General features: G+C 36.1%; 1 protein-coding gene across 1 annotated transcript in view; it reads left to right on the plus strand.

Annotated features, from left to right (window-relative positions):
* Positions 1–25,559, plus strand: part of GABRA6 (gamma-aminobutyric acid type A receptor subunit alpha6) — a 41,636-nt gene extending 16,077 nt beyond the window's left edge. The window contains exon 9 of the mRNA XM_020992381.1: positions 25,245–25,559. Within this exon, the coding sequence (XP_020848040.1) occupies positions 25,245–25,559 (315 nt within the window). The remainder of the gene's footprint in view (positions 1–25,244) is intronic.
* Positions 25,560–26,415: the final 856 nt, after the last annotated feature.

Consider the following 26,415-nt stretch of genomic DNA (forward strand, 5'->3'; position numbering starts at 1 on the left):
GTTTCTGGCATGAAGAAGAGGGACTCTTTCTCAATCTTCAGGTTTTATACCCTGCTGTTTTCAAAACTATTTCTAGTGTTTTGGAAATTTTCAGTCCTATGAAAGAGGTGTGGTCACTTCTCTCGTGTTCTGCACTCTGGTCCTTACCCAGGAAGGGCCCCTGATCCCTTTAGGATTGCAATTGACAGTATTCCTTTTTGACCCTGGTCCCTTAGGGCCAGAAAAGAAACTGCTTCTTAGGGATTCCACTCTCTTTTGACCAAAAATGCTCCTCTCTGATTTAGAACTATGATTTAGAAGTGAATATAAGCAATGGAGTTGTCAAACGGCATCTTATCTTGTGTCTAGTGCTAGCACAGAGGTAACCTTTTAATCTCTTTCTGACCAGTTGTCAGGTCCACTTACTGTCTCTGGCTTGGGAGCTCCCCAAATTACTGCTGTTTCTGTATCCACCACATAGTTCCACTACTGGTGTTTCTTCCATGTGGATTTTAGGTGAACTCCTCCCCCATGTTACAAATCTCTCTTTCCAACTTCTTATGGTGTCTTAGGCTAGAAGAATGTGTCTCTCTGATCTCTGCCACTCTAGAATTCAATCTGAGGTATTATTTTAAAGTTGTTCGAAGGGGAATTTGGGGAGAGCTTGTTTAAATGCTTTTCTACTTACCATCTTGGCTCCACTCATGGAAGATGCAACAACCAAATATTTTCTTTGTTCATCCAGATGGATAATTTCATGCAGATAAAATCTGAATAGTTAGTAAATTTAGAAAATCCAAATGAATCATTAAGAGTTCTTTCTTAGTATTACCATGTGTAAAGAAGGGTCCCAATACATTTTTAAAATGGAAAAGAAAAACAAAAATGACTGTCTATTGCCTGTCAAGGTATCTGAAAGTTTCAACAAAAGATGGCAGAGAATCCACTGATTATATATTTTTCACCAGGTTACTATAAACAATATGATATAAATCAAATCCTTCTTCTCCATTCTAAATGGAGGAGATTACCTTAAGGATGGAGAACTCTGACAATAATGTCAATGTAAATGCTTTTTTGAGATCCCTATTAACAGCTCTTTGCAAAGGAAATTTGTTGCATTGTAAATGTATTATCATATAAGGAATCTTTAACTTTTAAAAGTATCTTAGATATCAACTAGCTTTTATTTTATAGGTGATAAAAATAAAGCTTACCTGTGTTAAGTTACCTACCTAAGCAAGTAAAAAGCTGAACCGGTTTAGAAACAGTTCTTATATTTGACTCCCAATACTCTACTGATTACATTATGTTACTGTATTTTGATTAGTTCTAGGATATGAACTACAATAGCAAAAAGGCCCATATTGTGTACTACTTACACATAATTCTGGGAAACTCACATACTGTATTTTTTGTATAGGCTTAAAATTATTTACAAAAGGTTTCTTTGACTCTCTAATTGCTTTTGGGAATTCATTGTAGATGTTCACCTAAAATGTGTTAGAGAGTGGCTCTCTACAGCCTCAGCATAGATCATTTGAGAGGCCAAAATAAAGCTTTTGTGCTTGATGAATTTTTTTCTCAAATATCCAACTATTTTTGAGAATGGGTTGTTTTATGCAAAACTCAATGATTTCTATATCAGCCAATGCATTTTAATATTCTGCATATTGTCTTGCTATTCAGCACATTATGCAAAGCAGTATTTTATCATATGTGTGTGTGTATGTGTGTGTATGTGTGTGTGTGTGTGTGTGTGTGTGTTTATATAACAGGTCATGAAGAAAAAGAAAGGGAATTAACATATTCTAGAACATGGCTGCTCATTAAAGAAGTAAAAAGAAAGAAACAATGAATGAATGAGGCAGCATGGAGTAGTAGATATGGCACTAGCCCTTGAATCAAGAAGACTTAGATCCAAATATTGCTACAGATGCTTAATAGATGTGTGTGACTATGTACAAGTCACTTAATCTCTCTGCCTCAGTTTCCACATCTGTAAAATGGTGGATGAGACTTACTAATCTTTAAGCCTGGGGCTTTTAAACGTGTGTGTGTGTGTGTGTGTGTGTGTGTGTGTGTGTGTACGTGTGTGTGAAGAACCTCTTTAGCAGTCTGGTGAAGCTTATGGATGTCCTCTAAGAATAATGTTTTCAAATGCTTACAATAAAATATATAGTGCCACAAAAGGAGTCAATTATATTTAAACACAGTCAGTACAGTTTCTACCTATTAAAACTATAAATATAAGATTATGCATTTGTAATCTCCTAAACTACATGCCTCTTTAATTAATAAATAACTTTAGGCACAGACAATGCTGATCTTCCCACTTCTTTGTTCTTCCCCCCAAAAAAAATTAGTTTGTAAAAATATAGATTATTACTGTTCCTGTATTATTATTATTATTACTATTAATTAAGGTAGAACTATAAAACAAAGGAGCTCTTACATTTTCTTAAGCACTAAACATACTAGATTATGACAACTAGCTGATGGAGTATTGGAATTATAGACAGGAAAGAGTACAGTTTGAATTACATCTCTGACATTTACTATCTATTTGACCATGGGAAAGTTTAATAAGCTTCCTCTGGAAAATTGAAATGATGATGATGATATTGATATCTTGTAAAGATCAAAGGAGATGAAGTATATAAAATGATATGTAATTTTTAAAGTATTTGGTTTCATTTATTGTTATCTGTACTATTTTATTATTATTATCTTTACAGTGGAGGTCAGAGAACAATTACCCTGAGATAAATCACTATGCTATTCTGTCTATATATAATTTTCTATGGGCTCTTTCACAGGTAAACAAAATAATTGCTATTTATAGTTGAATCAGATCATTAGGTCATGAACTCATGTTCTGGCTTGAAACTTCACAAAAACTTTCAATATTATTGATTTCCTTTGTAATGCTATGTGAATTTATGTACTAATGATTTGATTCAACTATAAAAAGTGATTACTTTTTTACCCGTGAAAGAGTCCATTATCATGGAGAAGATATGTACCTCTTCTTATTCCCACATTATTTTGATTTCCTAGGCCTTCTTAAATTAAAGCTTTTTATTATTTTTATTTTTACTGTAACTTTGAGATTATGAGTATTTGCTATAGCAAAATCATTTAAAATAATGTTCTTACTTTTTTTTTATGGAAATGTTATATCAGGAAAGGGTGGGCAACATTTCTGTCTCTTATAATGCTCTAATTCCACATATTTTATAGGTTGAGTTATCTAGGATATTTTGAGATTTGTATTTATAGTATGGTTTGTCATTTGTTCGTACGTGACAGATAGCAAGCTTTTGATGAATAATGGTAACCAGATACTGTCTTACTAGGAATCTGATAAGTGCTAAATTTTGTAGCTTTCTGCGATGTTAGTCTAATTCTACCATTTCCATTTCAAGGCGGATCTTCTTCAGGATTACTCTTTTATAATTTCTAGAGAGAATAACCTAATCATGAACTGCCATAAAAAGCTCCTCCATTTCTAAACATATTGTTACTACTTAGCCATTTATTTAAGGCTTTTTTCGTTGATTCATTGTTGGTAAAATTATGTTGGTATATCCCTGGGAATGTGTTTTTATTCCATTCTTGAAACTATTTAATAGATTCCATGTAGAGGTAAACCACTGTAGACTGTTTGACTTACTCAATAGTGCATACCTGTTTTCAGTCCTTAGTATTTCTCAGTGAAGTGATAATTGTTTTTTCTAAAACTATTTTGTAAGTTTTTGACATGCATATATATATAATGTGCCTGTGCATGTATTGGTATAGGTATATGTGTATGTATATGCATGTGTGAATGCACACATATACACACACATATGTATTTATACATGCATGCACACATATGAGAATGTCTATTGATTTTCTGCCTCCATTTTAGCAAATAAGTCTAAACTTTTCTCTACCTGCCACAGGTATTAGAGCCCAAATCTTGTTAATATTGCACAGGTTTTTGTTAAGAGCCTTTCCAGATCTCTTATGAGCCATTTTACGAAACAGTGAATATTTAGTCTCCCATTGAATAGGTATTACTTGCTTCTAAATATATTATGTCCATTTTGGCTCTATTTCAGAATACTAACAAGTCTCTTAATGCATTTTGTTTTTGTTGTCGTTTAGTCATTTCAGCTGTGTCCAACTCTTCTCATGACTCCATTTGGGGTTTTCTGGGCAAAGATATTGGAATGGTTGGCCATTTCCCTCTCCGGTTCATTTTATAGATGAGAAAGTGAGGCAAACAGGGTTAAAGGACCTGCCCAGGGTCACACAGTTAATAAGTGTCAGAGACTAGAACTGAACTTGGGAAGGAGTCTTCCTGACTTCAGGCCTGGAACTATATCCACTGTACCACTTAGATGACACCCAGCTTTCTCCCTAATAGCTTAATGTTCACTCTGTCTTGCCTAGAAGAGATCAAACTATTTTGAAGTATAATATTGATTCAATTAATTTCTGAATCCAATCTTAAACCCCACTTTTTAAACTCATTCATTGGTATACATTAAGAATTTCATACTTAACTGAATCCAAATGATGTTGTGATATCCTTCAAAAAAAGATTCCCACTAAAGGAAAGAGAGCCTTTTGATTGGTTTTGTCTATTTTTTCGGGGGTAGAGCTATATAGGTTGGTATGACCTAGTACATAAAGTGATGAATGCTATGTTGTGGTTTGACTCCCTCTTTAACATTGAAGCTATAATTAGTACTATTTAAGAAACATGGTAATGAGTTTAAGGATAGGCAAAATCATAATATGCTTAAAGAGTTTCCCTGAAAAATGCTACATTTAAGAGCAATTGTTCTTGACATGTTTGTGTTGATGTTGATTTAATTAGTCATTTTTTAAAGTGGACATTAGATACTCTGGTTTTCTTCTTATACTTGGTTTTATTCTATATATCCACTGTGCATGGACAAGCCATGCATGAGAAACTAATTCAAAAGCTTTGCAGTAGTCAATAAAGGCACTGTTGCAGCACTCTTAGGCAACTTAGCCAATAATATTTGAGAGAATAAGTCATGTTTATACTCCTCAGACATTTTCATACACTCTTTTTGCTGTTTAGTTAATACATTTTTTTCTTATAAGTATTTATAGTTTTTTTGTGATATATTATGAAAGTACTTTTTATAAAGCACACAAGAACATAACTGGCACACATAGAGAGCTTACTGTTGTAAGTTCTCTTGGTAATAATTATATTGTACTCTGTTAAGAAAGAAGGGGTGACAGGAAGCTGGTAAAATGCTTTACTTGAGATTCATGCTACACTGTGAAACATTTGAACCAATCATAATGAATCTTATCTAGTCCTACCACTTTTTGTGGAGATTAAGTGACTTGCCTAAAGCTTCATATCTAAGAAGTGTCTGAGATTGGATTTGAACTCAGGTCGTATTAATCCCATTTCACTGTGCCCTGTTTTCAATGATCTTGTGTTCTTCAACTTTTTCCTGTTCAGATTTAAGTAACTCCTCAATTTCATCTCCTATTTTTTTTTAATCTAGGTTCAGAATAAAATTTTTCTTATGATTGTTTGGGGTCCATAATACAGGTCCAGCATGTTATTATCTAAATGGTGCTGAAGGTTGCTTTGACAAAAAGCATAAGAAGTCCGTGCCTATTACCAGTAAGATGTTTCCAACTTTGTTATTATATAGTACCTATTACACAGTTATTATACAGTAAAATATAATATGTAAGCAAAATTAAAATATTCATGTTTTCATCCCTTTTCATGACCACTCATCATTTGCCTACATTGGTTTTCAATACCATATGCACTGAAGCACTTCTAGTAATTGAGCTATTGGCATTTGTTATTTCTAGTAGTTAATCTTAATTATTGTGGTAGCACAACATAATGTCTCAGAAGTCACTCCCTTCTTAGCATCAAGCTGATCATCTCTACAGTTTTGTGTGCTCTTATTCTGCCACTCTGCCTGTGTCTTTGGCTCATAGGACAGGAACAGTTGCATTGCATTGACCAGGAGTTGGTCTATCCCACTCCTGGTTCTTTTCATATGTCTCTAATTCTCTTAATTTTCCATTGCCACACACTAATCTCAACCCCATCACAACATGGCTGAACTTTGTTGGGGGTATTATTATTAATGAAGTTACCAAAAATGTCTTTCAAAGCATGTGAAGATAATTCACTCCCCATTTTGGGGCAGCAGTGACCTTATCTGTAAAATGAGATGACTGAACTAAATTATTCCTAAAGGTTCTTTCATGTTCTGGTATTCTATGATTCTGTTTTGTTTGTTTGTTGCTTGGTTGGTTGATTTTAAAATGAACAATCTTTTCCCTTTTGAAAAAAAAATGAAAGCGTTTCAGAGTCCTGCTCCATTTTAAGAATTTTTTTAAATGAGGGATAAAAAGGTTTGTTTCTAAAAGGTTAACTCAAATTGTAAAGAAAGAAACCACCCTCAGAGTCATAAGAAATGAACTTAGATTTTTTTCAGAGCATTTCTGTTTTATTTGTTCACTGAAAACCCTGAAAATTTGTTTTATGGAAATGCATAAGAAGAAACAAAACAATATTATAAACTCAAAGCCATTCCCCCCACCCTAAATATCATGACATTTAAAAATGACTATTGTCATCAAAACAGCACTATTTGAGTAGACTTGCTGGTGGAAACATAAATTGACGTTGTGAAGGTTAATCGACATTAAACATTTGAGTGTCTCAGATTATCATCAATTCCAAATCTTTATGTGAGCATGCCTTTCCAATGCTTAAAATGGGATTAGGTGAGAGGCTGCCACTTCTATTACTGATTGGTGCTAGAAAATGGTTATTAAAACATTCTTCATACTTCTTTAGTGTTCATAACAGAAAGAATACCCTAAAGAAGAGCTTCCTAGGTTGCCCTAATTATCTTTCTGTTTCAAGGCATCTGGAATAAGTTTTTTTTTCATCCCCAGTTTTCCAGCATTCTCTGTGGGTTTTGTCCAGCTCTATGTCACAAGTTTTCTTATTTTCTTTGTCTGACACACTGATTCAGATTTCAAAATTCTTGAATCCTAATCTGGCACTCAGTGCCTGTGTAAACTTCAGCAAGTCATTCAACTTTCCCTGCTTTCCTCTCTTCATCTATAAATGAGAGGGGTTTCAGTGACTTCTAAACCTCGAATACACTTTGAATCTATGATCTGTCAAGTTATAATCCTTTCTTTTAATTTATTTAATTCAATTATATTGAAAGCTCCTTGAAGGCAAGGACTGTCTTTTGCCTCTTTTTGTATCCCCAGCACTTAGCACAATGCCTGGCACATAGTGGGCGCTTAATAAATATTTATTTAATTCAATTCAATTCAGCAAGTATTGTGAGAAATGGTGCCACATGCTGGGGATAAAAAGACTCCTTGAGGCAACCTTCCCCACAATGTACACATACACACACAAAGAAAGAAACAGTACCTGTGGTCAAGGAGCTTAAATTCTACATGAGGAAAACAACTTCTATACAAATGAATACAAAATGTACGATAAATCAATTCAAAGTGCTTTTGGGAGTGGTGGGGAGACACAAACACTAAAGTGGATTTAAAATGGTCTTGTGTGAGAGGAGGAATGCAAATTGAGCCAAAAGAGAATTGAGGAAAAGTATCTAGGTATGAGATAGAAGTAGGAGATAAAATGTAATATATGACAATAGTATGTAGATCAGTTTGGCTGCAGTGTATAGTATATAAGTGGGAATAATGGGAAATTAGTATGGAGAGATATGTTGGAACCAAATTGTAAAGGGTCTTAAGCACCAGAGAAGTTTGTATTGTCTTAAAGGAAATTGGGAGCCATTGAAGCTTCTTGCCCAAGGTCATAATTATACTTTAGGAATATCTATTGTATCAAATCAAGTTAACCAGAATCTATTAATCACATATAAATATTAATTGCCAAATCTAATAGCTTTTTCCCAAATATCCATCTTTCTTGATCTCCCTGAAACCTTTTACACTATCAATCAGCCTCTTCTCCTTAATCCACTCTTTTCTCTAAGTTTTCTTGACACTGCTCTCTCCTTGTTGTCTTCCTGTCTCTTTTATTGATTCTTTACCCATGTCATGATTGCTAATAATGGGGATCCTCCAAAGCTGTGCCCTACAAACTCTTGTCTTCTTCCTCAGTATTATTTCATCGTATGTTCTCATCTTCTCTCTTAGTTTCAATTATAAACCTTATACAGATGCCTCTTGTATATAATTGTCTATCCTGAATCTTTCTCCTGATATCCAGTCTTGTATATTCTATATACATCCAATTGCCTATTAGATAACTACCTGTAGATATCTTAAACTCAATATTTCCAAAACTGAATCATAAACTTTCACCCCAAACCCTGCCTTCTTCCAAACTTCTTATTAATGTCAAGGGTACCACTTCTTTTCCAGTTACACAGGTATATAACCTATGATGCCTCACTTTTTCTCACCCTCCACATCTTTTATATTTAATTAGTTAAATCCTGTCATTTCTACCTTTGTGACAACTCTCCTACATGTCCCCTTCTTTCCTCTGACACTACCACTACTCGTATATGGGACCTCATTACTATTAGACTGTGAGCTCCTTGACAGAAGGGACTATTAATTTTTGTCTTTTGTAATGTCCCCAGCATTTTGCACAGAGCCCACACAAAAGTAGGTACTAATTGGCTTGATTTGACTTAACTACTATGGATCAGGAGCTTTGCTAAATGCTGGGGTCACTAAGAAAGAAAAAAAAATGAACTAGTTCTTAAGCTGAAGGAGTTCATCATTTAATGAGGAGAAAACAGGCAAACAACTGTTATAAGCAAGACATATAAAAGCTAAATTGGAGATAGTCATTGAGAAAAGGTATTAGCATTAGGCAAGTGCTTCTTACAGAAGGCATAATTTTATCAGAGACTTGAAGGAAATCAAGGAAGATGGGAAGTGGATATTTGGTAGGAAAGCAATCCAGACAGGAGAGATTCCCAGGGAAAATGCATAAAGTCAAGAGATGGAGTATTTTCTGTGAGGAACAACAAGGAGGACTGTGTTACTGGGTCATAGAATACATGGAGGAGAGTAAGCTATAAAAAGAGGATAATGTTGGAAGGAGGCAAGTTATGAAGACTTTAAAAGCCAAACAAGTTTTTTAATTTGATCCTTTAGGTAACAGCAATCAATCAGAGTATATTTATATTGAATAGGAGAGTGACATGGTCAGAACTGCACTTTAGGAAGTTCCCTTTCATAGCTGAGTGGAGGATGAACTGGAGAGGAGTAGGAGGCAAAGAAAACAATTTAGAAAGTTTATGCAATTGTCCAGATAAAAAGACATGAGGGCCCTAACTAAAGTGGTGGCCATGTGAGTACAGAGGAGACAGACATGGCATCCATAGGGGACAAATGAGCAAGACAATAATTATCTATTGATTAAGGTAGATGAAGAAGAGTCAAGAGTTGAAGATGACACCAAATTTGTGACATTAAGTTGCTGGAAGGTTATATCTTCCATACGTAGGAAAGTTGGGAAGAGGGGTAGGAATAGGAAGGTAAGATAATGAGTTCCACTGTTAATCTTTCGAGTCTGGAATGCCTATGAGACATCCAGCTTGAGATATCCAGCAGGTAATTGATAATATAAGACTGGAGCTCAGGAGAGAAATTCATGTTAGATATGTGGATTTGGGAGTCATAGAAATGATAATTGCACCAATGAGAGCTAGTAAGATAAAGGAGACATCATAAAGAGAGAAATGGAGAAGATCCAGGATGGATAGACATATTCATGAGGCATACGATATAGATGATCCAGAAACAAAAGAGCTTAAGAATGATTGCTCCAATTTATAGAACCAGAGATGATCTAATATCTTGGAGGGAGTGGAAGTGAACCGTGTTAAATGCTGTGGAAAGGTCAAGAAGAACTAAGATAAAGTAAAAGCCATTATGCTAGGCCAGGGGTGGGGAACCTGTGGCCTCAAGGTCACATGTGGCCCTCTAGGTCCTCAAGTGTGGCCCTTTGACTGAATCCAAACTTCACAGAACAAATACTCTTAATAAAATGATTTGTCCTGTAAAAGTTGGACTCAGTCAAATGCCCAAAGACCCAGAAGGCCACAGGTTCTCTACTCCAGTATTAGGCAATTAAGGAATTATTGTTGATTTTAGGGAGAGTTATTTCAGCAGGGCTTGAAATGGTGGGGCTTGAAGCCAAATTAGAGTGGATTGAGAAGTGAATAGGAGATGATGATATGAAGGCAATGAAAGTAAATTCTCTCTTCTCCCACTCCTCCCCTCTCCCCCCACCTAGTTTGACTGAAAGATATAGGATTATTTTGAGGAAATGGAAATGCTAAGTGAAGGTGTTTTTTGGTTTTTTTTTTAAGCAGAATTTCTATCCGCTTGTAGGCAGAGGGGAAGGAACCCGTGGATAAAAAGAAACTGGAAATTAGAGAGGGGGTGGAGATTACTTAACGAAAGCAAACTCCTGGAGGAAAAATGGGTTGGTATGAAAAGCACAAGTACAGGGGTGACCTTGGCAGAGATTGAATTTGAACTGGGCCTTGAAAGATGAGTAGGAACTGAATAAGTGGAGTTGTGGGTGGGTGGATAAAAAAGAGGGATTATTGTGAGTAAAGGTGCCAAAGGTAGTAAGGTATGTGGCTTGCTGGAGAAATGGGCAATCCAGCTTGTTTGGAGAATGAGGTGAATGAAGTAGAGGTATTAAGAGACCAAGCTGAAGAGGTGGATAGGAGTTAATTCATGGCTATAATGTAATTCCTTGAATGCAGTGAAAAATAGTTTGGGGCAACTACTGAAAATCTTTGAGTAAGAAAGTACCACAACTAGGGATGTAATTTAAGGTTAACCTAGAAGTTTCATAAAATGGATGAGAAGAGAAAGGGAGAAAAGTTGGTTCAGAGAGTGTTCTTGTCCAGATAAACTGGTTACTAAGTAAGCATGGATACAGGCATAAATTCTTATACTTAAAAAATCACTTTCAACACATGGAATTGCTCTGTCATTGGGTCACTTACGTATTCTTTTTAAGATGCTTTTATTAAAAAGCAAAGAGTAACAAGCAGTTGACATTAAACATGCAAACACATTGGCTGTACCCTAGCAGTGTTTTCCTAAATAAGTGGATATGATAGCACGATGCTTCTTGAGATAATCAAGTTTGCCCAAAGGACTCTGCATACCTTCAGTGATATAATAACAACTTGCATTTACTGAGCACAACAATTAGTAAACACTTTGATTTTCAATATTTTCTCAATACCTTTTGTTATCATGTTCATCCTAGTCTAGGGACCCAGGATGAAGCCATCCCTCGTAACAAAAGATAAAACCAAAACCAAACCAAACCGATAATTCAACTGATAATACACCAACTGAGTTTGACACTATATGAACTATTCCATGCTGACAGTCTCTTAACATCTACAAAGAGTTTGCTTGGAAAAAATGGCAGGGCATTCCTTTATGCATTTTCTCATTTGACCACCTGCAACACACCTGTGAGGTTGTATGTGCAAGTGCTATTTCCATTGTAAAGATAAGAATACTGAGGCTGGGCAAGGATAATGTACATGTCAAAGTCAGATAACTAGTAAGAGGCAGAAGTGAGACTTGAACCCCCAGGTCATGTGATTTCAAGTTCTGTCATCTTATCAGTAAAGCTACTTTATTAATGAACTATTAAAAACAACTACTTCTATGAAATGTATGCTACCTATATAATAGATACTGAAGCCTTAAAGTTCCTGCATCAGTTGGGAGAAATTGAACGTGATATATATGATTCTTATTAAGTAAATTTTCCAAGTAACTGAATCAGGACTTTTATGCTCAGCATATAATAATCACATAATATGGGCTTATGGTAAATTGTAACTTTCTCCATTAACTTTTCTCATTTTACTTGTCCATGTCTGTTTACAGACTATATCATAATCATTACCATTTATTGAACATCAACTGAGTGTATAACGAATACAATATATAAATTAACAGAACTATGTTTCCTTAAAAATACCATTCAATTAAACCTTTCTACTAATTTGAAAAAAAATTTTGCTTCCTGATACAGTAATAGAAAGAAGACTTGCTGGCTGATAATAAGGGTTTAAGTCTTAGTTCTGACTCTTATAGTCTTTGCAACCTTGAGCTAAAATCCCTCCAACTTTGTGTCCTGACTTTCTCATTTGTAAACAGTGTCAACAATTTATTATCTTACAGGTTTGTGTGTATGTACATGTGTATGGATGCATGTACATATACATATGTGTGTATACACACACACACACACACACACATTCTATTCCTCTCATTTTAAGGATAAGAAAATTAAGTACTAGAGAAGAAATGTGATTTGCTTAAGGTCACAGAAGTAGCAGATACAAAATTTGCACCAAGGTTGCCCTGACCCCACCAGATTTTTTTTTTGAAGCTATAATAAAAAACGCCTTGCCAAATCAAATCTAAAGATGGCCCAGTTAAGGAGGGTTAGACCTTTAATGTATTTTTCTTTTAACCCCTTGAGCTTCAGGGATTACAGTATATTTCTGAATATATTTTCTCTATGAATAGAACAACTTGAAAAAAAAAAAGAACCTTTAAGCATCCATCAATGCCCTTTTCTTCTACTAAGGGAATGATTAGTCCTAATGGCTAGTTTGATGCAAGATGCTTTTTTTTTCCTTTTAAAATGGCATTTACTGAAAACCAAGCATTGTCTAAAAATATAGATGGCAGGATGGCACTCAGTGGCAGGTGTGCCCTCTGCAAATTCAAAACCATAGGTGCTCATTCTCCTCCAAACAGTGACGGCCTCAAGCTGAGCCCTCATCTGCACTATGACAGAAGCCTGTTTTAATGCTGACTAGAGCCTCTCCCCTTGTGCTTTAGAAGGTAGGTCCTAATTTCAAACACAGAAGAATGATTTACAAATTGGCTCTTCTTTTCATCTTAGAAATCTATTATTTTTATTTTTTGCCTTGGGGGTTCCTACTGTCAGCTCTTTATTATCCAAAGGCTAGTTAACTAGCAAATGGAAGGAGAAAGAAAGAAGGAAGAAAGAAGACAGGAAGAAGGGAGGAAGGGAAAGAAAAAGAAGGAAGGAAGGAAAGAAAGAAGGAAGGAAGGAGGAAAAAAGGCCAAGAATGAAGGAATCAAGGAAGGAAAGCAGGAAAAAAGGTCCAAAAAAAAGGAAGGAAAGAAGGAAGGCAACAAGGTAAGGAGGGAGGCAAGAAGGAACAGAGGAAGGAAGGAAGGGAAATAAAGAAGGCAGGAAGGAAGGAAGGGAGAGAATGAAGGAAGGAGGAATTTATTAAGTACCTCCTATGTGTCAGGCCCTGTACTAAGCACTTTAACTAATTCTGTTACCTTCAAACATAACCAAATCTTCCACATCACAAACTAAGGACTTTACTATACTATCTCTTCAAACTATTATCTTATATCTCTTCTCTTTTCTCAGCTGAAGTAATAGAAAAAAAAACACAACTGTTTACATTTATTATCTCCACTTCTCTTACTCTTCAATCCTTTCAAATTTGATTTCCAATTTAATCTCTCAACTGAAATTGTTCCTCTAGAAGATTCCAATGGCCAAATTTCACTATCTTTTCTCTGTCTTAATTGTTTTTCATTTCTGTGTAGCGTTTGACACTTTTTACTATCCTCTCCTCCTTGAAACTTTCTCTTCTCTGTGTTTTTGTGATATTATTCTCTCCTGGTAAACCTCTGTGTGGGTAAAGAGGGTGAGGACTCTTATTCCCCCCACACCTTAGATCACAAGTCAGTCCACCAACAAGCACTTATTAATTGCCTACTATGTAAGAGGCCCTGTACTAAGCACTAGAGATACTAAGAAAATCAAAAGGCAAAATGCAGTCCTTCCTCTTAAGGAGCTCAAAGTCTAAAGGGAGAGATAACATTCAGGCAGCTATCGATTCTTGAAGACCATGACATCTGGGAGGTTATGCCATGACTTTCAAGTGAATTGGATTTAAATGAGGGAGGGCTGTGCAAAGCCACTAGCCTCACTTTCTCCTCCTATGCCATCTGGGTTCAGTGGGAAGATAATAAATCAGGAAGACTGGAGATGGCCCTAGATGCTTAAGGCTAGGTAAGAAAGCAGGCAAAGAATTGCCTCTTTTATCTAGTTTAAAAAAAATAACAATATGAGAGGGGGGGAGATTGTAAAGGTTTCTGACCAAAACAGAAACAATTGCTATTTACATTCACACTGAGCCATTGGGGCCCAAATAATGATCAGATAGGGCTTGGGCTGGGACCTATTGTTGGCCAATCAGTGACAGTCAGAGTGATTTGGGATACAAACAAGATACATGCAGGATAAATTGGAGATGATCAACGCAAAGAAGAGACTACCATTAAGGGTGGTCAGTAAAGGCTTCTGGTAGGAGGTGGGATTTAAGCTGGGGAATGAAAAAAGCCAGGGAAGCTAGGAAGCAAAAATGACTAGGGGGAGAATTCCAGGCCTGAGGGGACCAAAGTGAAACTGTGGATAGAAAAACCTACATTAAAGCACTAATATTCTCCTTGCTTTTTAGTATAGGAAAGACGTAATAGCAGAAGAACCAGTTACACTTTCTTTGTATGTATGTATCCATTGATCATTTACCTGCAAAATTATACTTTCTATATACACAAGTTTGTAGCATAAATGCTATAGACATAAAAAAATACCTGAAAACTTATTTAAATTTAACACTTATTTAATCTTATTAATCTCAAATTAAATATTTTAAATTTTAATTTAATATTATGAATGATTTTCTCACACTAGTGGATCAAGAGATGAGATCCTGTTGCTTGGCCACCTTAGTCACCTTGATGAGGTCTAGATTCTTGGGGTTCTGGGACCCCAAATCATGACACTGCAGATGCTGCCCAAATGAATTCGACCCAAATCTTCTTTCAGCTAGAAACAGAGTTTTGTTAGGGATGGGCCATACAGGTGAGACTCTTAAGGAATCTGACATTAGTGATGCCCATAAGGATGGGATGGCATGAGGAAATCTCAGTATTTAAATGTGGGCCAGGGTGGATTTTATATACAGCCAAATAATTTTGCGTGTTTGGAGACGGTACTGGGAGAAAGATCCTGAAGCTGAGGTGAGTTTAGGGAGAATTCTGATTGGAATGCCTGGGAGGTTGACAATAAAGGGAACTAGAAGGAAGAGGTTTGAATTTGGTCTGGATAAGATCAGAGGTGGGAAATATACTAGGATCAAAGTCTAAGATTCATTAGGTTTTCAAAGGGACACTGGGAGAGTCTGAATGAGAGATAAGGAAAGGCCAGTTGTGGAGTATAGCCTCAAGGAACCATTTGAGACCGGAGTGAGGTCAAAGAAAATTTAAGGGGTTTCTGGGTCCCTTAGACAAATGGGACCCAAATTCTTTTTGGGGGCAAGGGGCAAAGGTCTCTGCTTGGGCCCATGTTCCATGAACTTTATCTTTCTCCATTAATTTTTTTTCTATTGAAGTCACATCAACACTGTCATAAATGTATCATAACCTTATAACCTTATGGATGATTTTAAGAGTTACTGTTGCAATATTTCCAGTCACTGAGCAGCAGTTGCTAAAAGTTTTTGCAAAATTCAAAATTGACTAGATCAATATGTAGCCTACAGAGGTTTTGTTGAATTGAAATGAGAAACCTATCAGTATTTTAACAATTAATTAAAAAATTAATGAAAATTAAAAAAATAAATATTACTTTCAATATTTGTTTTCAAATGTTGTTTTTGTAAGCTTATAGCATTCATACTTCCAAAATTATTGAAGGTTAAAATATCACTAAGATTTTTTAGGACATATATTTATACTACATATGTATGTATGCATGCATGTATGTACATATGCATGTATGTGTGCCCACAATATACCAATATATGTATATACATGCATATCATGTGTGTGTATACTTACATTAATATACATTTTTTTTAATCTGGCATTTATCTGGCCCTTTGACCTAACCATTTCCAGTTTGTCCTGGTTTGCTCTCTCTGTCATGTCCTGGCAGCCTGTCACCCCCGGAAATCACTGTCATTTTGTTTGATAGTGCAAACATCCAGTTGGTTTTAGTCCTGCTACAATTCATGACGCATGAAGTCAAGTGAGTCACCAACCTTAACCTCTCTGGTTACAAGGATAACAGACATGTGTCACCACATCCTATACATACATATACACATACGTGTATATGTATACATAGATACATGTATGTATACACATCTAAAGGTATATGTGTATATGTGTATACATACATGCATACTTACACACACTTGTGATCCAAATGAAGGTGTGATTCATTACAATCTGAATTTTTAATTCACTTTTTTCCCCAATGTGGATAGCTAGAATGATCTTACTTGAGAGAATACAGATCTCGTTGATAGCCCTTATACTGTTCTAGGGCTCGATATAATCAGCATAATGCCATTCATGAACAGGTAGAACTGGAGAATCTTGCTATTCAATAATATGTTCATTGGATTCAACCCAGTAGTCTCTGGCTGCTCATGCTGGCTGTTCTAGGCAGATCCTCCTATGTCCCATTTTCCTAGCCCATCTCTATATCTTTCATGACTTTTCTTACTCTGTTCCATATGGTTGCAATGCCCCTCAGTGCTTCCTTAGTCTATGGAACTGAATATTGAATCTATTCCATAAAGAACAAATGGAAAATTATGCCCACAATGAAATTGTTCTTGATTTTATTGGTCAGGGACAATTTTACCCTGTGACCTGATACAGCCCATTGTTTTAGAATTCTTTAATGTACTTAATGACGTAGCATGAATTGATTAAAATGCCTTATTTGAACTTTGCATAGGATATTATTTTCCATGACATTGGTGAAAACCTTCGACCATCATATATGTCCTTATTTCATGTCTTACTTGATAATGATAATTTACAGATCATTCAATAAAATTGGTTTCATGTTATAAAATTTCCACAAATTTTGACATATGCATAAAAGATAACTTGTTTAAAGAGAGTTATTAAGGTTGCATTTGTCTAGTGAATCAAATGGATTTTTTGTAATCAAGAAACAACAGGCACAATATAAGACAGTAAGATCTTTTTGTTTTCTGTCTCTTCATATGTTTTGTGATTATGAAAATATGTACTTTCTTAGAAACTTATTTGTGAATATCCACCTGTTAACAGTAAACCCTTGCTGTATGCATGGCCCATTCTCATAAAGATTTTATAGAAATAAGAATATAAGCACTTGGATAAGCAGATACTGATATCTCAGTCACCTTGATTTGCTAACAGTAACATTTGTACTGCTATGTATAATTATTTTGGAATCTTCTCTTTAAGATATCTTGAAAATCTATCTTTCAGTGCCTTTAAAATTATGTTACGTCCAACAGAAGCTTATTCCATGTGTAATTTGGTCTCATTCAGGCTTCTCCATAATTTCAACAAACATTTATTAGCTTCTTATTCCATGTAAGACACTCAATATTTGACATACAAAGAGAAAAATGATTACAACCTCTTTCCTCAAGGAACTTATTTACATTCTACTGGAGTTCATATACTTAAATGTCACTATCACTTCACCACATAGTAAACAAGATAATAAGGTGGAAAAGAAGGTAAATGTGATGATTTTAATAATATTGTTAATTAGAATATATCACCAAAAGAACTCCTAGAAGAGTTATGTTTCTTTGCTTTACATTTCATTTTTATAATTATGAGTGGTCTCATTTCCAATGCTGTTAGAATGACCAGGCTTAGCTGGACCTTATGTAAAGTATTCTAAATGATTTTTCCCCCTCAACTGCTTTTTTGTTATCTTGTCAGGGGATATTGTTAAAATTTTTTGTAATTATTCTTAGGAATCTTTTGTATGTTAGTTTATAAGGTTCTGTATTCTCTTGTTTCTCTATTTGGCAAGGAGATAGAGTATTTGCTAACTGAGGTGATTTCTGAGCTCTTTTCTGCCTCTTTATTATAGTGAATGTTCTTCATTGGTTAAACTTGGCTAAGAAATAGTGATAATTAGAATCAATGTCTTTGCATAGGTCAATTTCCATTTTTCAAAACTGGTAGCTTGACTAAAAGAATGGGTTGTAGATGTTGTTGTCACAGGCAGTGTCTCCTAATAATGTAATGTTTCCTTTTCTTTGTTCAAACCAGTAAGTCATCTGATAGTAAGGACAACTGAATATATAACTATATAACAATAATCAGACATTCCTGTCTATTAAGGCAAAGTGATTTTGGATGATTTATTTATTTATTTATTTTTGGCATGCACCACTTTCAATGCTTTCTGGATTGCCCTCTTGAAGAGAACATTCATCACATACAGCCACCAGTCTTCTGAGTAGCATAAAAATCTTTGCCTTTTTTAATGTTAAACTAAATTTCCTGTGTTTAAAAACAAACTTTATTCCCATTAAAAAGTACTCACAAAGTATAAATGAATATACTTACATACTTAATATGCATGTTCTGACTCCACTCTCTCAACCTGAGGAGATAGAGATGGGGCGGTCTCTTGACTCAAGACCCAAATTGTGTTTTGCCCATTTCTTGGGGAACCAGAAACTAGAACCACTTAACATCAATTGGCTTTTACCAAAGGCTTTTTTAAAAATTAAAATATATGGCAAAAATAAACATATAAACATTTATCCTCTCATCAGTATTTTTGAGCCATAGTCTCCTCTATACCACCTCAGTCTTTGACTCGCATCTTAACATAGAATTGGTCTTATCAAGTCCATGTCCAGATGCAGCACAATTGTCCAATGAAAATTTTTTCTGGAGTCCTCAAAGCCACTTGTATAGATTACTTTTTGCTTCTTGACTGCTATAGTGACTGCTATACCCAGTCTCGTTCTCACTTTAAAATTCAAATATAGCTAAAGACAATGAGGTAAAGAGTAGGAAATAGGGAGTAGCAAAATCTGAAAGGTATTTTTGAATGCTTCCTCAAACCAATTAAAACCATGTGGTTAATTGAATGGAACAAGTCACAAAATGTTCACTAATGCTCTACAATTTCTCCAAGCCTCCCCTTAGATGTCATTAAGCTACCAGACAGGCAGGCTCCCAACTGCTCTTCATAGAGAGACTCTACGGGTTGGGCATGTGTCAGACCCATATTACACATAGTTTGGAGAGTTTACCCAACCTTCTTTTTCCTAATTTGAGATAATAAGATCAGAGATACAGAGCTGCAAGGGACTTCACAGACTACATAGTCTAAACCTCTTATTTTATATACGAAGAAAATAGAAACCAGAGAATTGTACAAGGTCACACAGATAGTAAGCTGTCAATATTGAATTCAAGCCCTCTGACTCTAAAATGACTTTTCATTCTATTAATTTGGCATAGATATCTTCATATTTGTTTATTTATGCTCATCATGGACACTGGAAGACAGATGATCAAGTGTCCCATGCACAAATTTTTTTTTCACTCTTGAAATATGATGAAACTACCTCAGCCGATTCTTTTGTTTCACTCTCAAATGAAAATTTGGGAGCCCAAAGCATATGGCTTCTTTATTTCTTCCATTTTCATGTCTGGTAGCAGCTAGGTATCTCAGTGGATATAGCACTGGGTCTGAAGTCAGAAAATCCTGTTCAAATCCAACCTCAGAAACTTACTGGCTGTATGACCCTGGGCAAGTCACTTATCCTGTTTTCTTTAATCCACTGGAGAAGAAATTAACAAACCACTCCAGTAACTTTGCCAAGAAAACCCAATGAACAGTATTGGTGTGCTATGGTCCACGGGATCATGAAGAGTCAGATATGACTGACTGACTGAACAATAACAAAAACAATGTACAAATGATATAGTAGAGTTTCCCCAATACTGTGTCAATTCTTTAGCTTTTTGACAAATATTTCATATCAAAAATGCCAGTAGTTAAATGATTGGCTATACTTGGTCTGGGATCTTGTTATTCTCTGAAGCACCCAATACCATTTTTGCCATCCTGACCCTATCCCATTCTCCCACCAATGAACACAGTGTGCATGGAAAACAGTAGACACACTCTTGCAGAAACTTAACAGGGAGGTGTAAGTAGGGAAATTCACAGGCTTGGGGCAATTCATAATGCTGGAAGAAAGGTGTGAAGACCTTGGTCTCTCTGGAGATTAGTACTCAACATACATCATCTGTTGGCTAAAACATCTCTTCTTCTGCTGTTCTTATGGTTGTCAAAACTCACCTGCTGAACAAAGCTGCTTCCCGCCCCCCCCACCCCAAATTCAGCCATCGAAGCTATGACAGGCTCTTTAGAGCATAGTCACCCTTGGTAGAGTGCTGAAAAAAAGTTAAGCTCTTTCAGTGACAAGGAATTCCCTTTAAGCAGACAACTACCAAGGTCTTCAGATATGTAAATAGCAGGAGATTCTGCTTTATCCGGTTATCTGGCTGGAAATCCTAGCCTCTTCCCATGGCAAAACAAATTTAGAGCCTATCTTTTCCCCTGTTCTATTTTTTCTTTTCTGCTTTTATGTGGGTTTTCCCTACAGCTTCTTCTCTGACTTCCTATGCTACAGATCAATGTGTCTTAATCAGCAGCCCCCTATCTTTCACTTATGAGGTAAAAAGTCAGCAATTACACCTTTAGGTTAGGTATGATGTTAGTAGTTTTGTACAATCTTCCCATAGTGTCAAAAAAAATGTTTTACAGTTTTCACTTATAACCTTTAAAATTCTAAAAATATGTACATGTAAGTGAGGCACTGAACCACCGCATCCTGTAGCCATTATGACTAATATCTCTACTCTTTCTTAATTCCCTCTGGTACATTCATCTTAGTGGCAATTATCTATCAGGTGCTGAGAAAAATTTGGGTTTCTCCTCAGTATTTTTATCTGAAAGGCCATGTTTCTTCTCATGCTGATTTCATCAGTTTTCCCTCAACTGTTTCTTCTTCTTCTTCTTCTTCTTCTTCTTCTTCTTCTTCTTCTTCTTCTTCTTCTTCTTCTTCTTCTTCTTCTTCTTCTTCCTCTAACAGCAGCCAAAATGTCCACATATCAAAGGGACAATACCTTACATATATATCAAGCCTAAATTTGCTTTTTTGCCACTTTTACCACTGTTGTAGTTCTGCCCTAGTTCTTGTTTCTTGAAGGCTCCTCTAACTATAGGACATACATATCTTCAATCAGTAAATATTTTATTAAATGTTTTCTACATGCCAGACACTGTGCTAACTGCTAGAAATACAAAGACAGAATGAAATAGTAATTCAGCTTAAAACATTTTCATTCACTGATTGAGATAAGATGTCCGCATATTGTTAATTATACAGGAGAGCTACAAGAAATGCGTTAGGATGTGTGATGATCACTTCAAAGCTTAGACTTGATGGTATGAGTCAATTCACTCTGGAATATTGTGAAGGAGATGATTTGACTCACTAACTGAGGCAGAGAAGCACAGAATAACTAAAAGGAGCCACTGCTGTGGGAAATGGTTATGAGAAAATAAACTAGAGTACTTTGAACAGAGACTCACTCACAGAGAGTTTGTTATTTCCCTGAAAAAAAGAATCTCATCTTTCACACCAAAGCCTATGCTTAAATTGCAGCCAAGTCTCTTCAGTAAATTGAAGGAAAGCCTTTAGGAGGAAGAAAGTCCAGAGAGAAAAACTGTAACAGTTGTTGTTACTTGTGGTCCAAATGTCACCAGATCTGCAGGCCCTTCTGTACTGTAGGCCAACCAACATTCAGTGGGGTGCCCAACTTATCCGGTGGCTGCTGAGTTTCAGGCCAGAGTCACATGGGATCTGTCCATGTGAGCAACACACCCCACTGGGCAGCAAAGTGGCAATTCTCCTGCCAGGGTGTAAACAAGTTTATTTTATGAGAATGAGGAGAATGTGTAACATGTGCTGTGAGAGAGACCTGCTGTAAGGTAAACCCAGCCTCAAGTAGCGTGCTGAGAAATGGGCACTAAAGGACGAGTGTACCACAGGGATTCTCACAGCATGGATGGGAAGATGCCCAAACCTCACAGTATCAGGTTGTTAGCCTATGCTGCTCATAGTGGGGGGAAAAACTGACCAGCATTCAACTTTATCACAAAGCAGGTAAGGAATTGGGTGTCTTGGGAAGTAACCTAGAGTGGACATCAGGAGAACAGGGTTCAGCCAAGGCAAGTCATGTAACTTCTCAAGGGCTTGGTTCCTTCGACTGTGAAATGGCAGGATTAGCAAATAAGCTTTCTAAAATTGTGGTTCTGGCATTTAGTGATCTAGGAAGGAAATGCTGAACTATTTAGGGTCAGGAACGCTAAAAGAGAGAAACAGAATTCAGTAGGAAAATTTTGTAATAGGTTTTTCTTGTCAAAGCACAAGGACATTTAAAGGGCCAAAGAGGTAGTCTCACTTAAAAAATGTATTGGTGGATTATGCTTGTTGTTTGAAGGGAACATGGGTGCATACATGTAGGAAGGACTGGGGAATAAAACAGATAAGATGAAGCTAAATTGTTGAAAGCCTTGAGTACCAGTATAAAAAGTTGTCTATACTGTGCAAGAAATGGACAGCCAAAGTTTTTATTCCCTTGGAAATTTTAGACTCAAGTCTATGGGGGAGTGCTCTATGTAAATGATTCCTATCCATCTTGAGTCACAGTTGTCAAGGGTAATGGACACAAAAGAAAGGCCTTGTGGGAACATTGGTTTATACTTAGTTAAGGAATGAACTTCCAGAAGTACTTAATATCAGTGCAGGTGATGGAGTTATTAGAACACACAGGAACTTGGTATTTTTGTGTTTTGAAGAGAGAGACAGAGAGCAAGAGAGACAGAGAAACAGAGAGAGAGAGAGAGAGAGAGAGAGAGAGAGAGAGAGAGAGAGAGAGAGAGAGAGAGAGAAAGGGAGGGAGGAAAGGAAAGAGGGGAGACAGACATAGAAAGACAGAGACAGAGAGAAGAGGGAAGGGAGAATGAAATCAGATCATTCATTGATTCATTGGAACATATGTTATATGGCAGTATCAATGTTTGTCCTTAGTGTAAAGGAATGTACTTTAGGAGCAAATTTAGTGAACCGAAGAGAAACATAGTATAGTCCTGAAACTGCTCTGAAATAAATGAGCAAGACCCAATTTGTGCTTAGCAATTTCAGCTCCTACAGTTAGGAGAAAAGGAAGAAAGGCTGAATTTAATGGTCCTACTGGCAAGAAAATCAAACACCATATTGGACTTAAGCACAGTTTTAGGGAAAGGGGAATAATCACACTTTCATGGTGGCTAGCACCAGGAGGTGAGAGTGGCCAAACTTTGGTCTCTGCTGAGAAATGTCTCTAAATAATTTCCTATTTATAACCTCTTCCTCCTCCTGGCCCCAATTCTCGTCCCATGGCCCATTCTTCCAAATGAACTGTCTATAACACTCTCTTTATCATACTCACACACACAAATTTAAACTCCGAGTTCCAGTCTGGCAAAGTCCTATAGTAACATATTGAACAAAACATTCAGTTAACAGAGTTAGCACAAGAGATGAGGGTGAAAGGTTATGATATTTAGGAAAGTCATGCAAAAATATTATTTTCTATAAAAATGAACTTAAAAATCTGCTTAAAGGTGTTTTCCTTTGTTGTTGTTTACCTTCCTCCTTTTTAGTTTCCCATTAAGAGTGTGAAGAGTGGGTCTGCATGCTTTTTGCTCTTATGGTGTAGTTAAGAGATGACCTGAAAAATAGGTAAAACATTATCTAATTCTCCTAAATCCAATCTGTGTCTTTATATCTTCATTCCTATTCCTGTATTAAGTATACTCATCTTTCCAGGAATCTCTGTGATCCCAGCCATTTTCTCTCAGATTCTTCTAACGGTTTGATTTTGAGGAAATGTGGTACAACAGAAAGAGCACTTGATTTAGAATGACTCAGTATGGGCTCTAATCATGGATTTGCCACTTAATTCCTTTGTGACTTTAGGCAAGTTACTAGACCTTTTTGGGACTTAATTTCCTCCTCTACAAACGTGTTGGAGGAGGAGTTGGCTTCTTACATTTTTTCCAGCCCTAAATCTATACTTTGATAGATTATAGAGATGTGTCCTCTTCAAGGATATGATTCTAGGATTTCATCATGGACTCAAAAAGAAGGGTCTTTTGAGAGAAGCTCATTACTGTGATGAGTGAGCTTAGGAGAGGTTTTAGTAAATATCTTGCTTAAAGGTTGGCAATACTTGTTCATTTTGCTTTTTCCGACAAGATTTGCCTAAGAGAATGAGAGCAAATTAGGAGGAGCTCCAAGTTATTTTTGAACCAGACAAGAGACAAGATAATACTTCTCGTGGATTAATAGTGTGGGGTTTTTGAGATTTGCAGTCTGCCATCTGAACATGACAGGAGTGGGGCATAAATTCTTTTGCCTTAAAGTAAAATATCAAAACCTTAAATTTAGGAAGTTGTTTTAGACTTAACTCATCACGCACTCATACCATCTTGGTATCTCTGAGTCACCAAGAACTATGCGCAGACCAAGTGGCAGAAGTATGAAAATCTCAAAGTTCCCAGCATTCTCTGGAGTCAGCCACTAACTTTTTTGTGCTCACAAATTCACTGAGCCTGCTCTTTCTGTGTCAGAGTTGCTTAATCAATATTTATGAATTGATTGAATGATTCAGTGATAGATAGATGGTAGGGTACTTATTAAGCACTTACTATATGACCAATACTGTGGATAGAGAAATAAGAAAACAAGATAGTTTCTCCTGGAGCTTATAACAGGGGAAGACAAATCATAAAGGGGAGCTGAAAAGGAGGAAAAGGAAGCTGGATACACAAGCAAGTTGATGTTACTGGGTCAAGACAGCTGGTGGGAAGGTAGAACAGTCCAAATAGTGAATTTAGGTAGGAGTGAAGCAAGCATTATGGCTGAGGCTCCTCATGAAATGTCAGTCCCAGCCAGGGACTTATCAATCAGGACAGCAGGCCTCAGATCTGAATCATCTTAAAGTGATGTGATAGAAAGATGTTAAGAAATCATAGATTTTCCAGGGAAGTATAGAAGGAAGATATTTTTGATGAATTACTTACATTGTTTTGATTATTACAGTGAAGATCTTAGCATAGCCCCATGCACATTGCATTGAAAATAAAAAGGCACTCCATAAATGCCTACTGAATGAATTGTCACCTCTATTGACAAGTATGTTACTAACCACTGAGTGCTTTCTTTCCACAGCGTCCTCATTCCAATTATAATCTGAAGAAGCGAGTGAACTCTCTGACCTTGCCAAAACTTCAGTCACCTGAGGTGAAGAAAGTTCTCACCAGGGCACCTAACTCACAGTGGATGCCTGACATGCCGCTGCCACTGCCACCCCCACCCCCGCCCCCACCCCCACCCCCACCCCCACCACCCGCCATTGGTGGCACAAGTAAAATAGACCAGTATTCCAGAATTCTCTTTCCTGTGGCATTTGCAGGATTCAACTTGGTATACTGGATTGTTTACCTGTCTAAAGACACTATGGAAGTGAGTAGTAGCATTGAATAGTTGTCAGACAAAATAACTGGTACAGGTAGTATCTGTATGTAATGTATCTACAATTTACACTGAATATAGCATAGGGACTCAAGCTTTTAAAATTGTATTAAATTAGGAAACATTATTTGGAAAGCATAAAATAATTATGTATTAATATTGCTATTAAAGAGTGAAGGCTGGAAAAATAAAATTTCTAGTCAAAATGCTATTTTCTAAAAAGATTGGAATGATATGTAAGTATAGATATAAGAGATTTAAAGCATATTTTTTGGTTTATCATTGATGACTAATTTTCCCTGTTAATCACAAGATAAAGGATATGAAAATGTTAACACCTTCAAAAGTTGCCTTAAAATGCATTAGTTTTGGCCCATTTTCCAAAGTAACTAGATTATAAATATGCCCTAAATATTTATCAACAGGTGAAGATCAGCATGGAGGTGACCTTTATATTGGCTAAGAATGGCTTTCACTTGCATTGTGAAATCAGCATTCAGTCTGACCATTATTTTTTTAATCTTGCTGTGCTCTCTTACCTCAATAAAGTATGGTATTTGTATATTTATGAATTATTCATTCAATATAAAATATGTATGCATATGTACATAGCTTAAGCGCTATTCAAAAAATAATGCAGCTGTATACTATTAGATTATCCTTAAGAAAATGTGCTCCACGCTATGTCCTACAGTTATTGAGATTGTACTGGTTAAAATGAAATCATTAAAAGCTTATATTTTACATATAAATGTCTCCTTTTAATCTTCCTCTTCTTTCCAAGAATGCCCAAATAAATCAACCCTGACCTTGTTACGCCTTTAGTAAAAAATATTAAGCAGTCATCCCTAAGTAAGGCAGTCCAAAC

The sequence above is a fragment of the Phascolarctos cinereus genome, unplaced genomic scaffold (assembly GCF_003287225.1).
Source record: "Phascolarctos cinereus isolate Bilbo 61053 unplaced genomic scaffold, phaCin_HiC Scaffold_2;HRSCAF=192, whole genome shotgun sequence".
NCBI classification, from domain to species: domain Eukaryota; kingdom Metazoa; phylum Chordata; class Mammalia; order Diprotodontia; family Phascolarctidae; genus Phascolarctos; species Phascolarctos cinereus.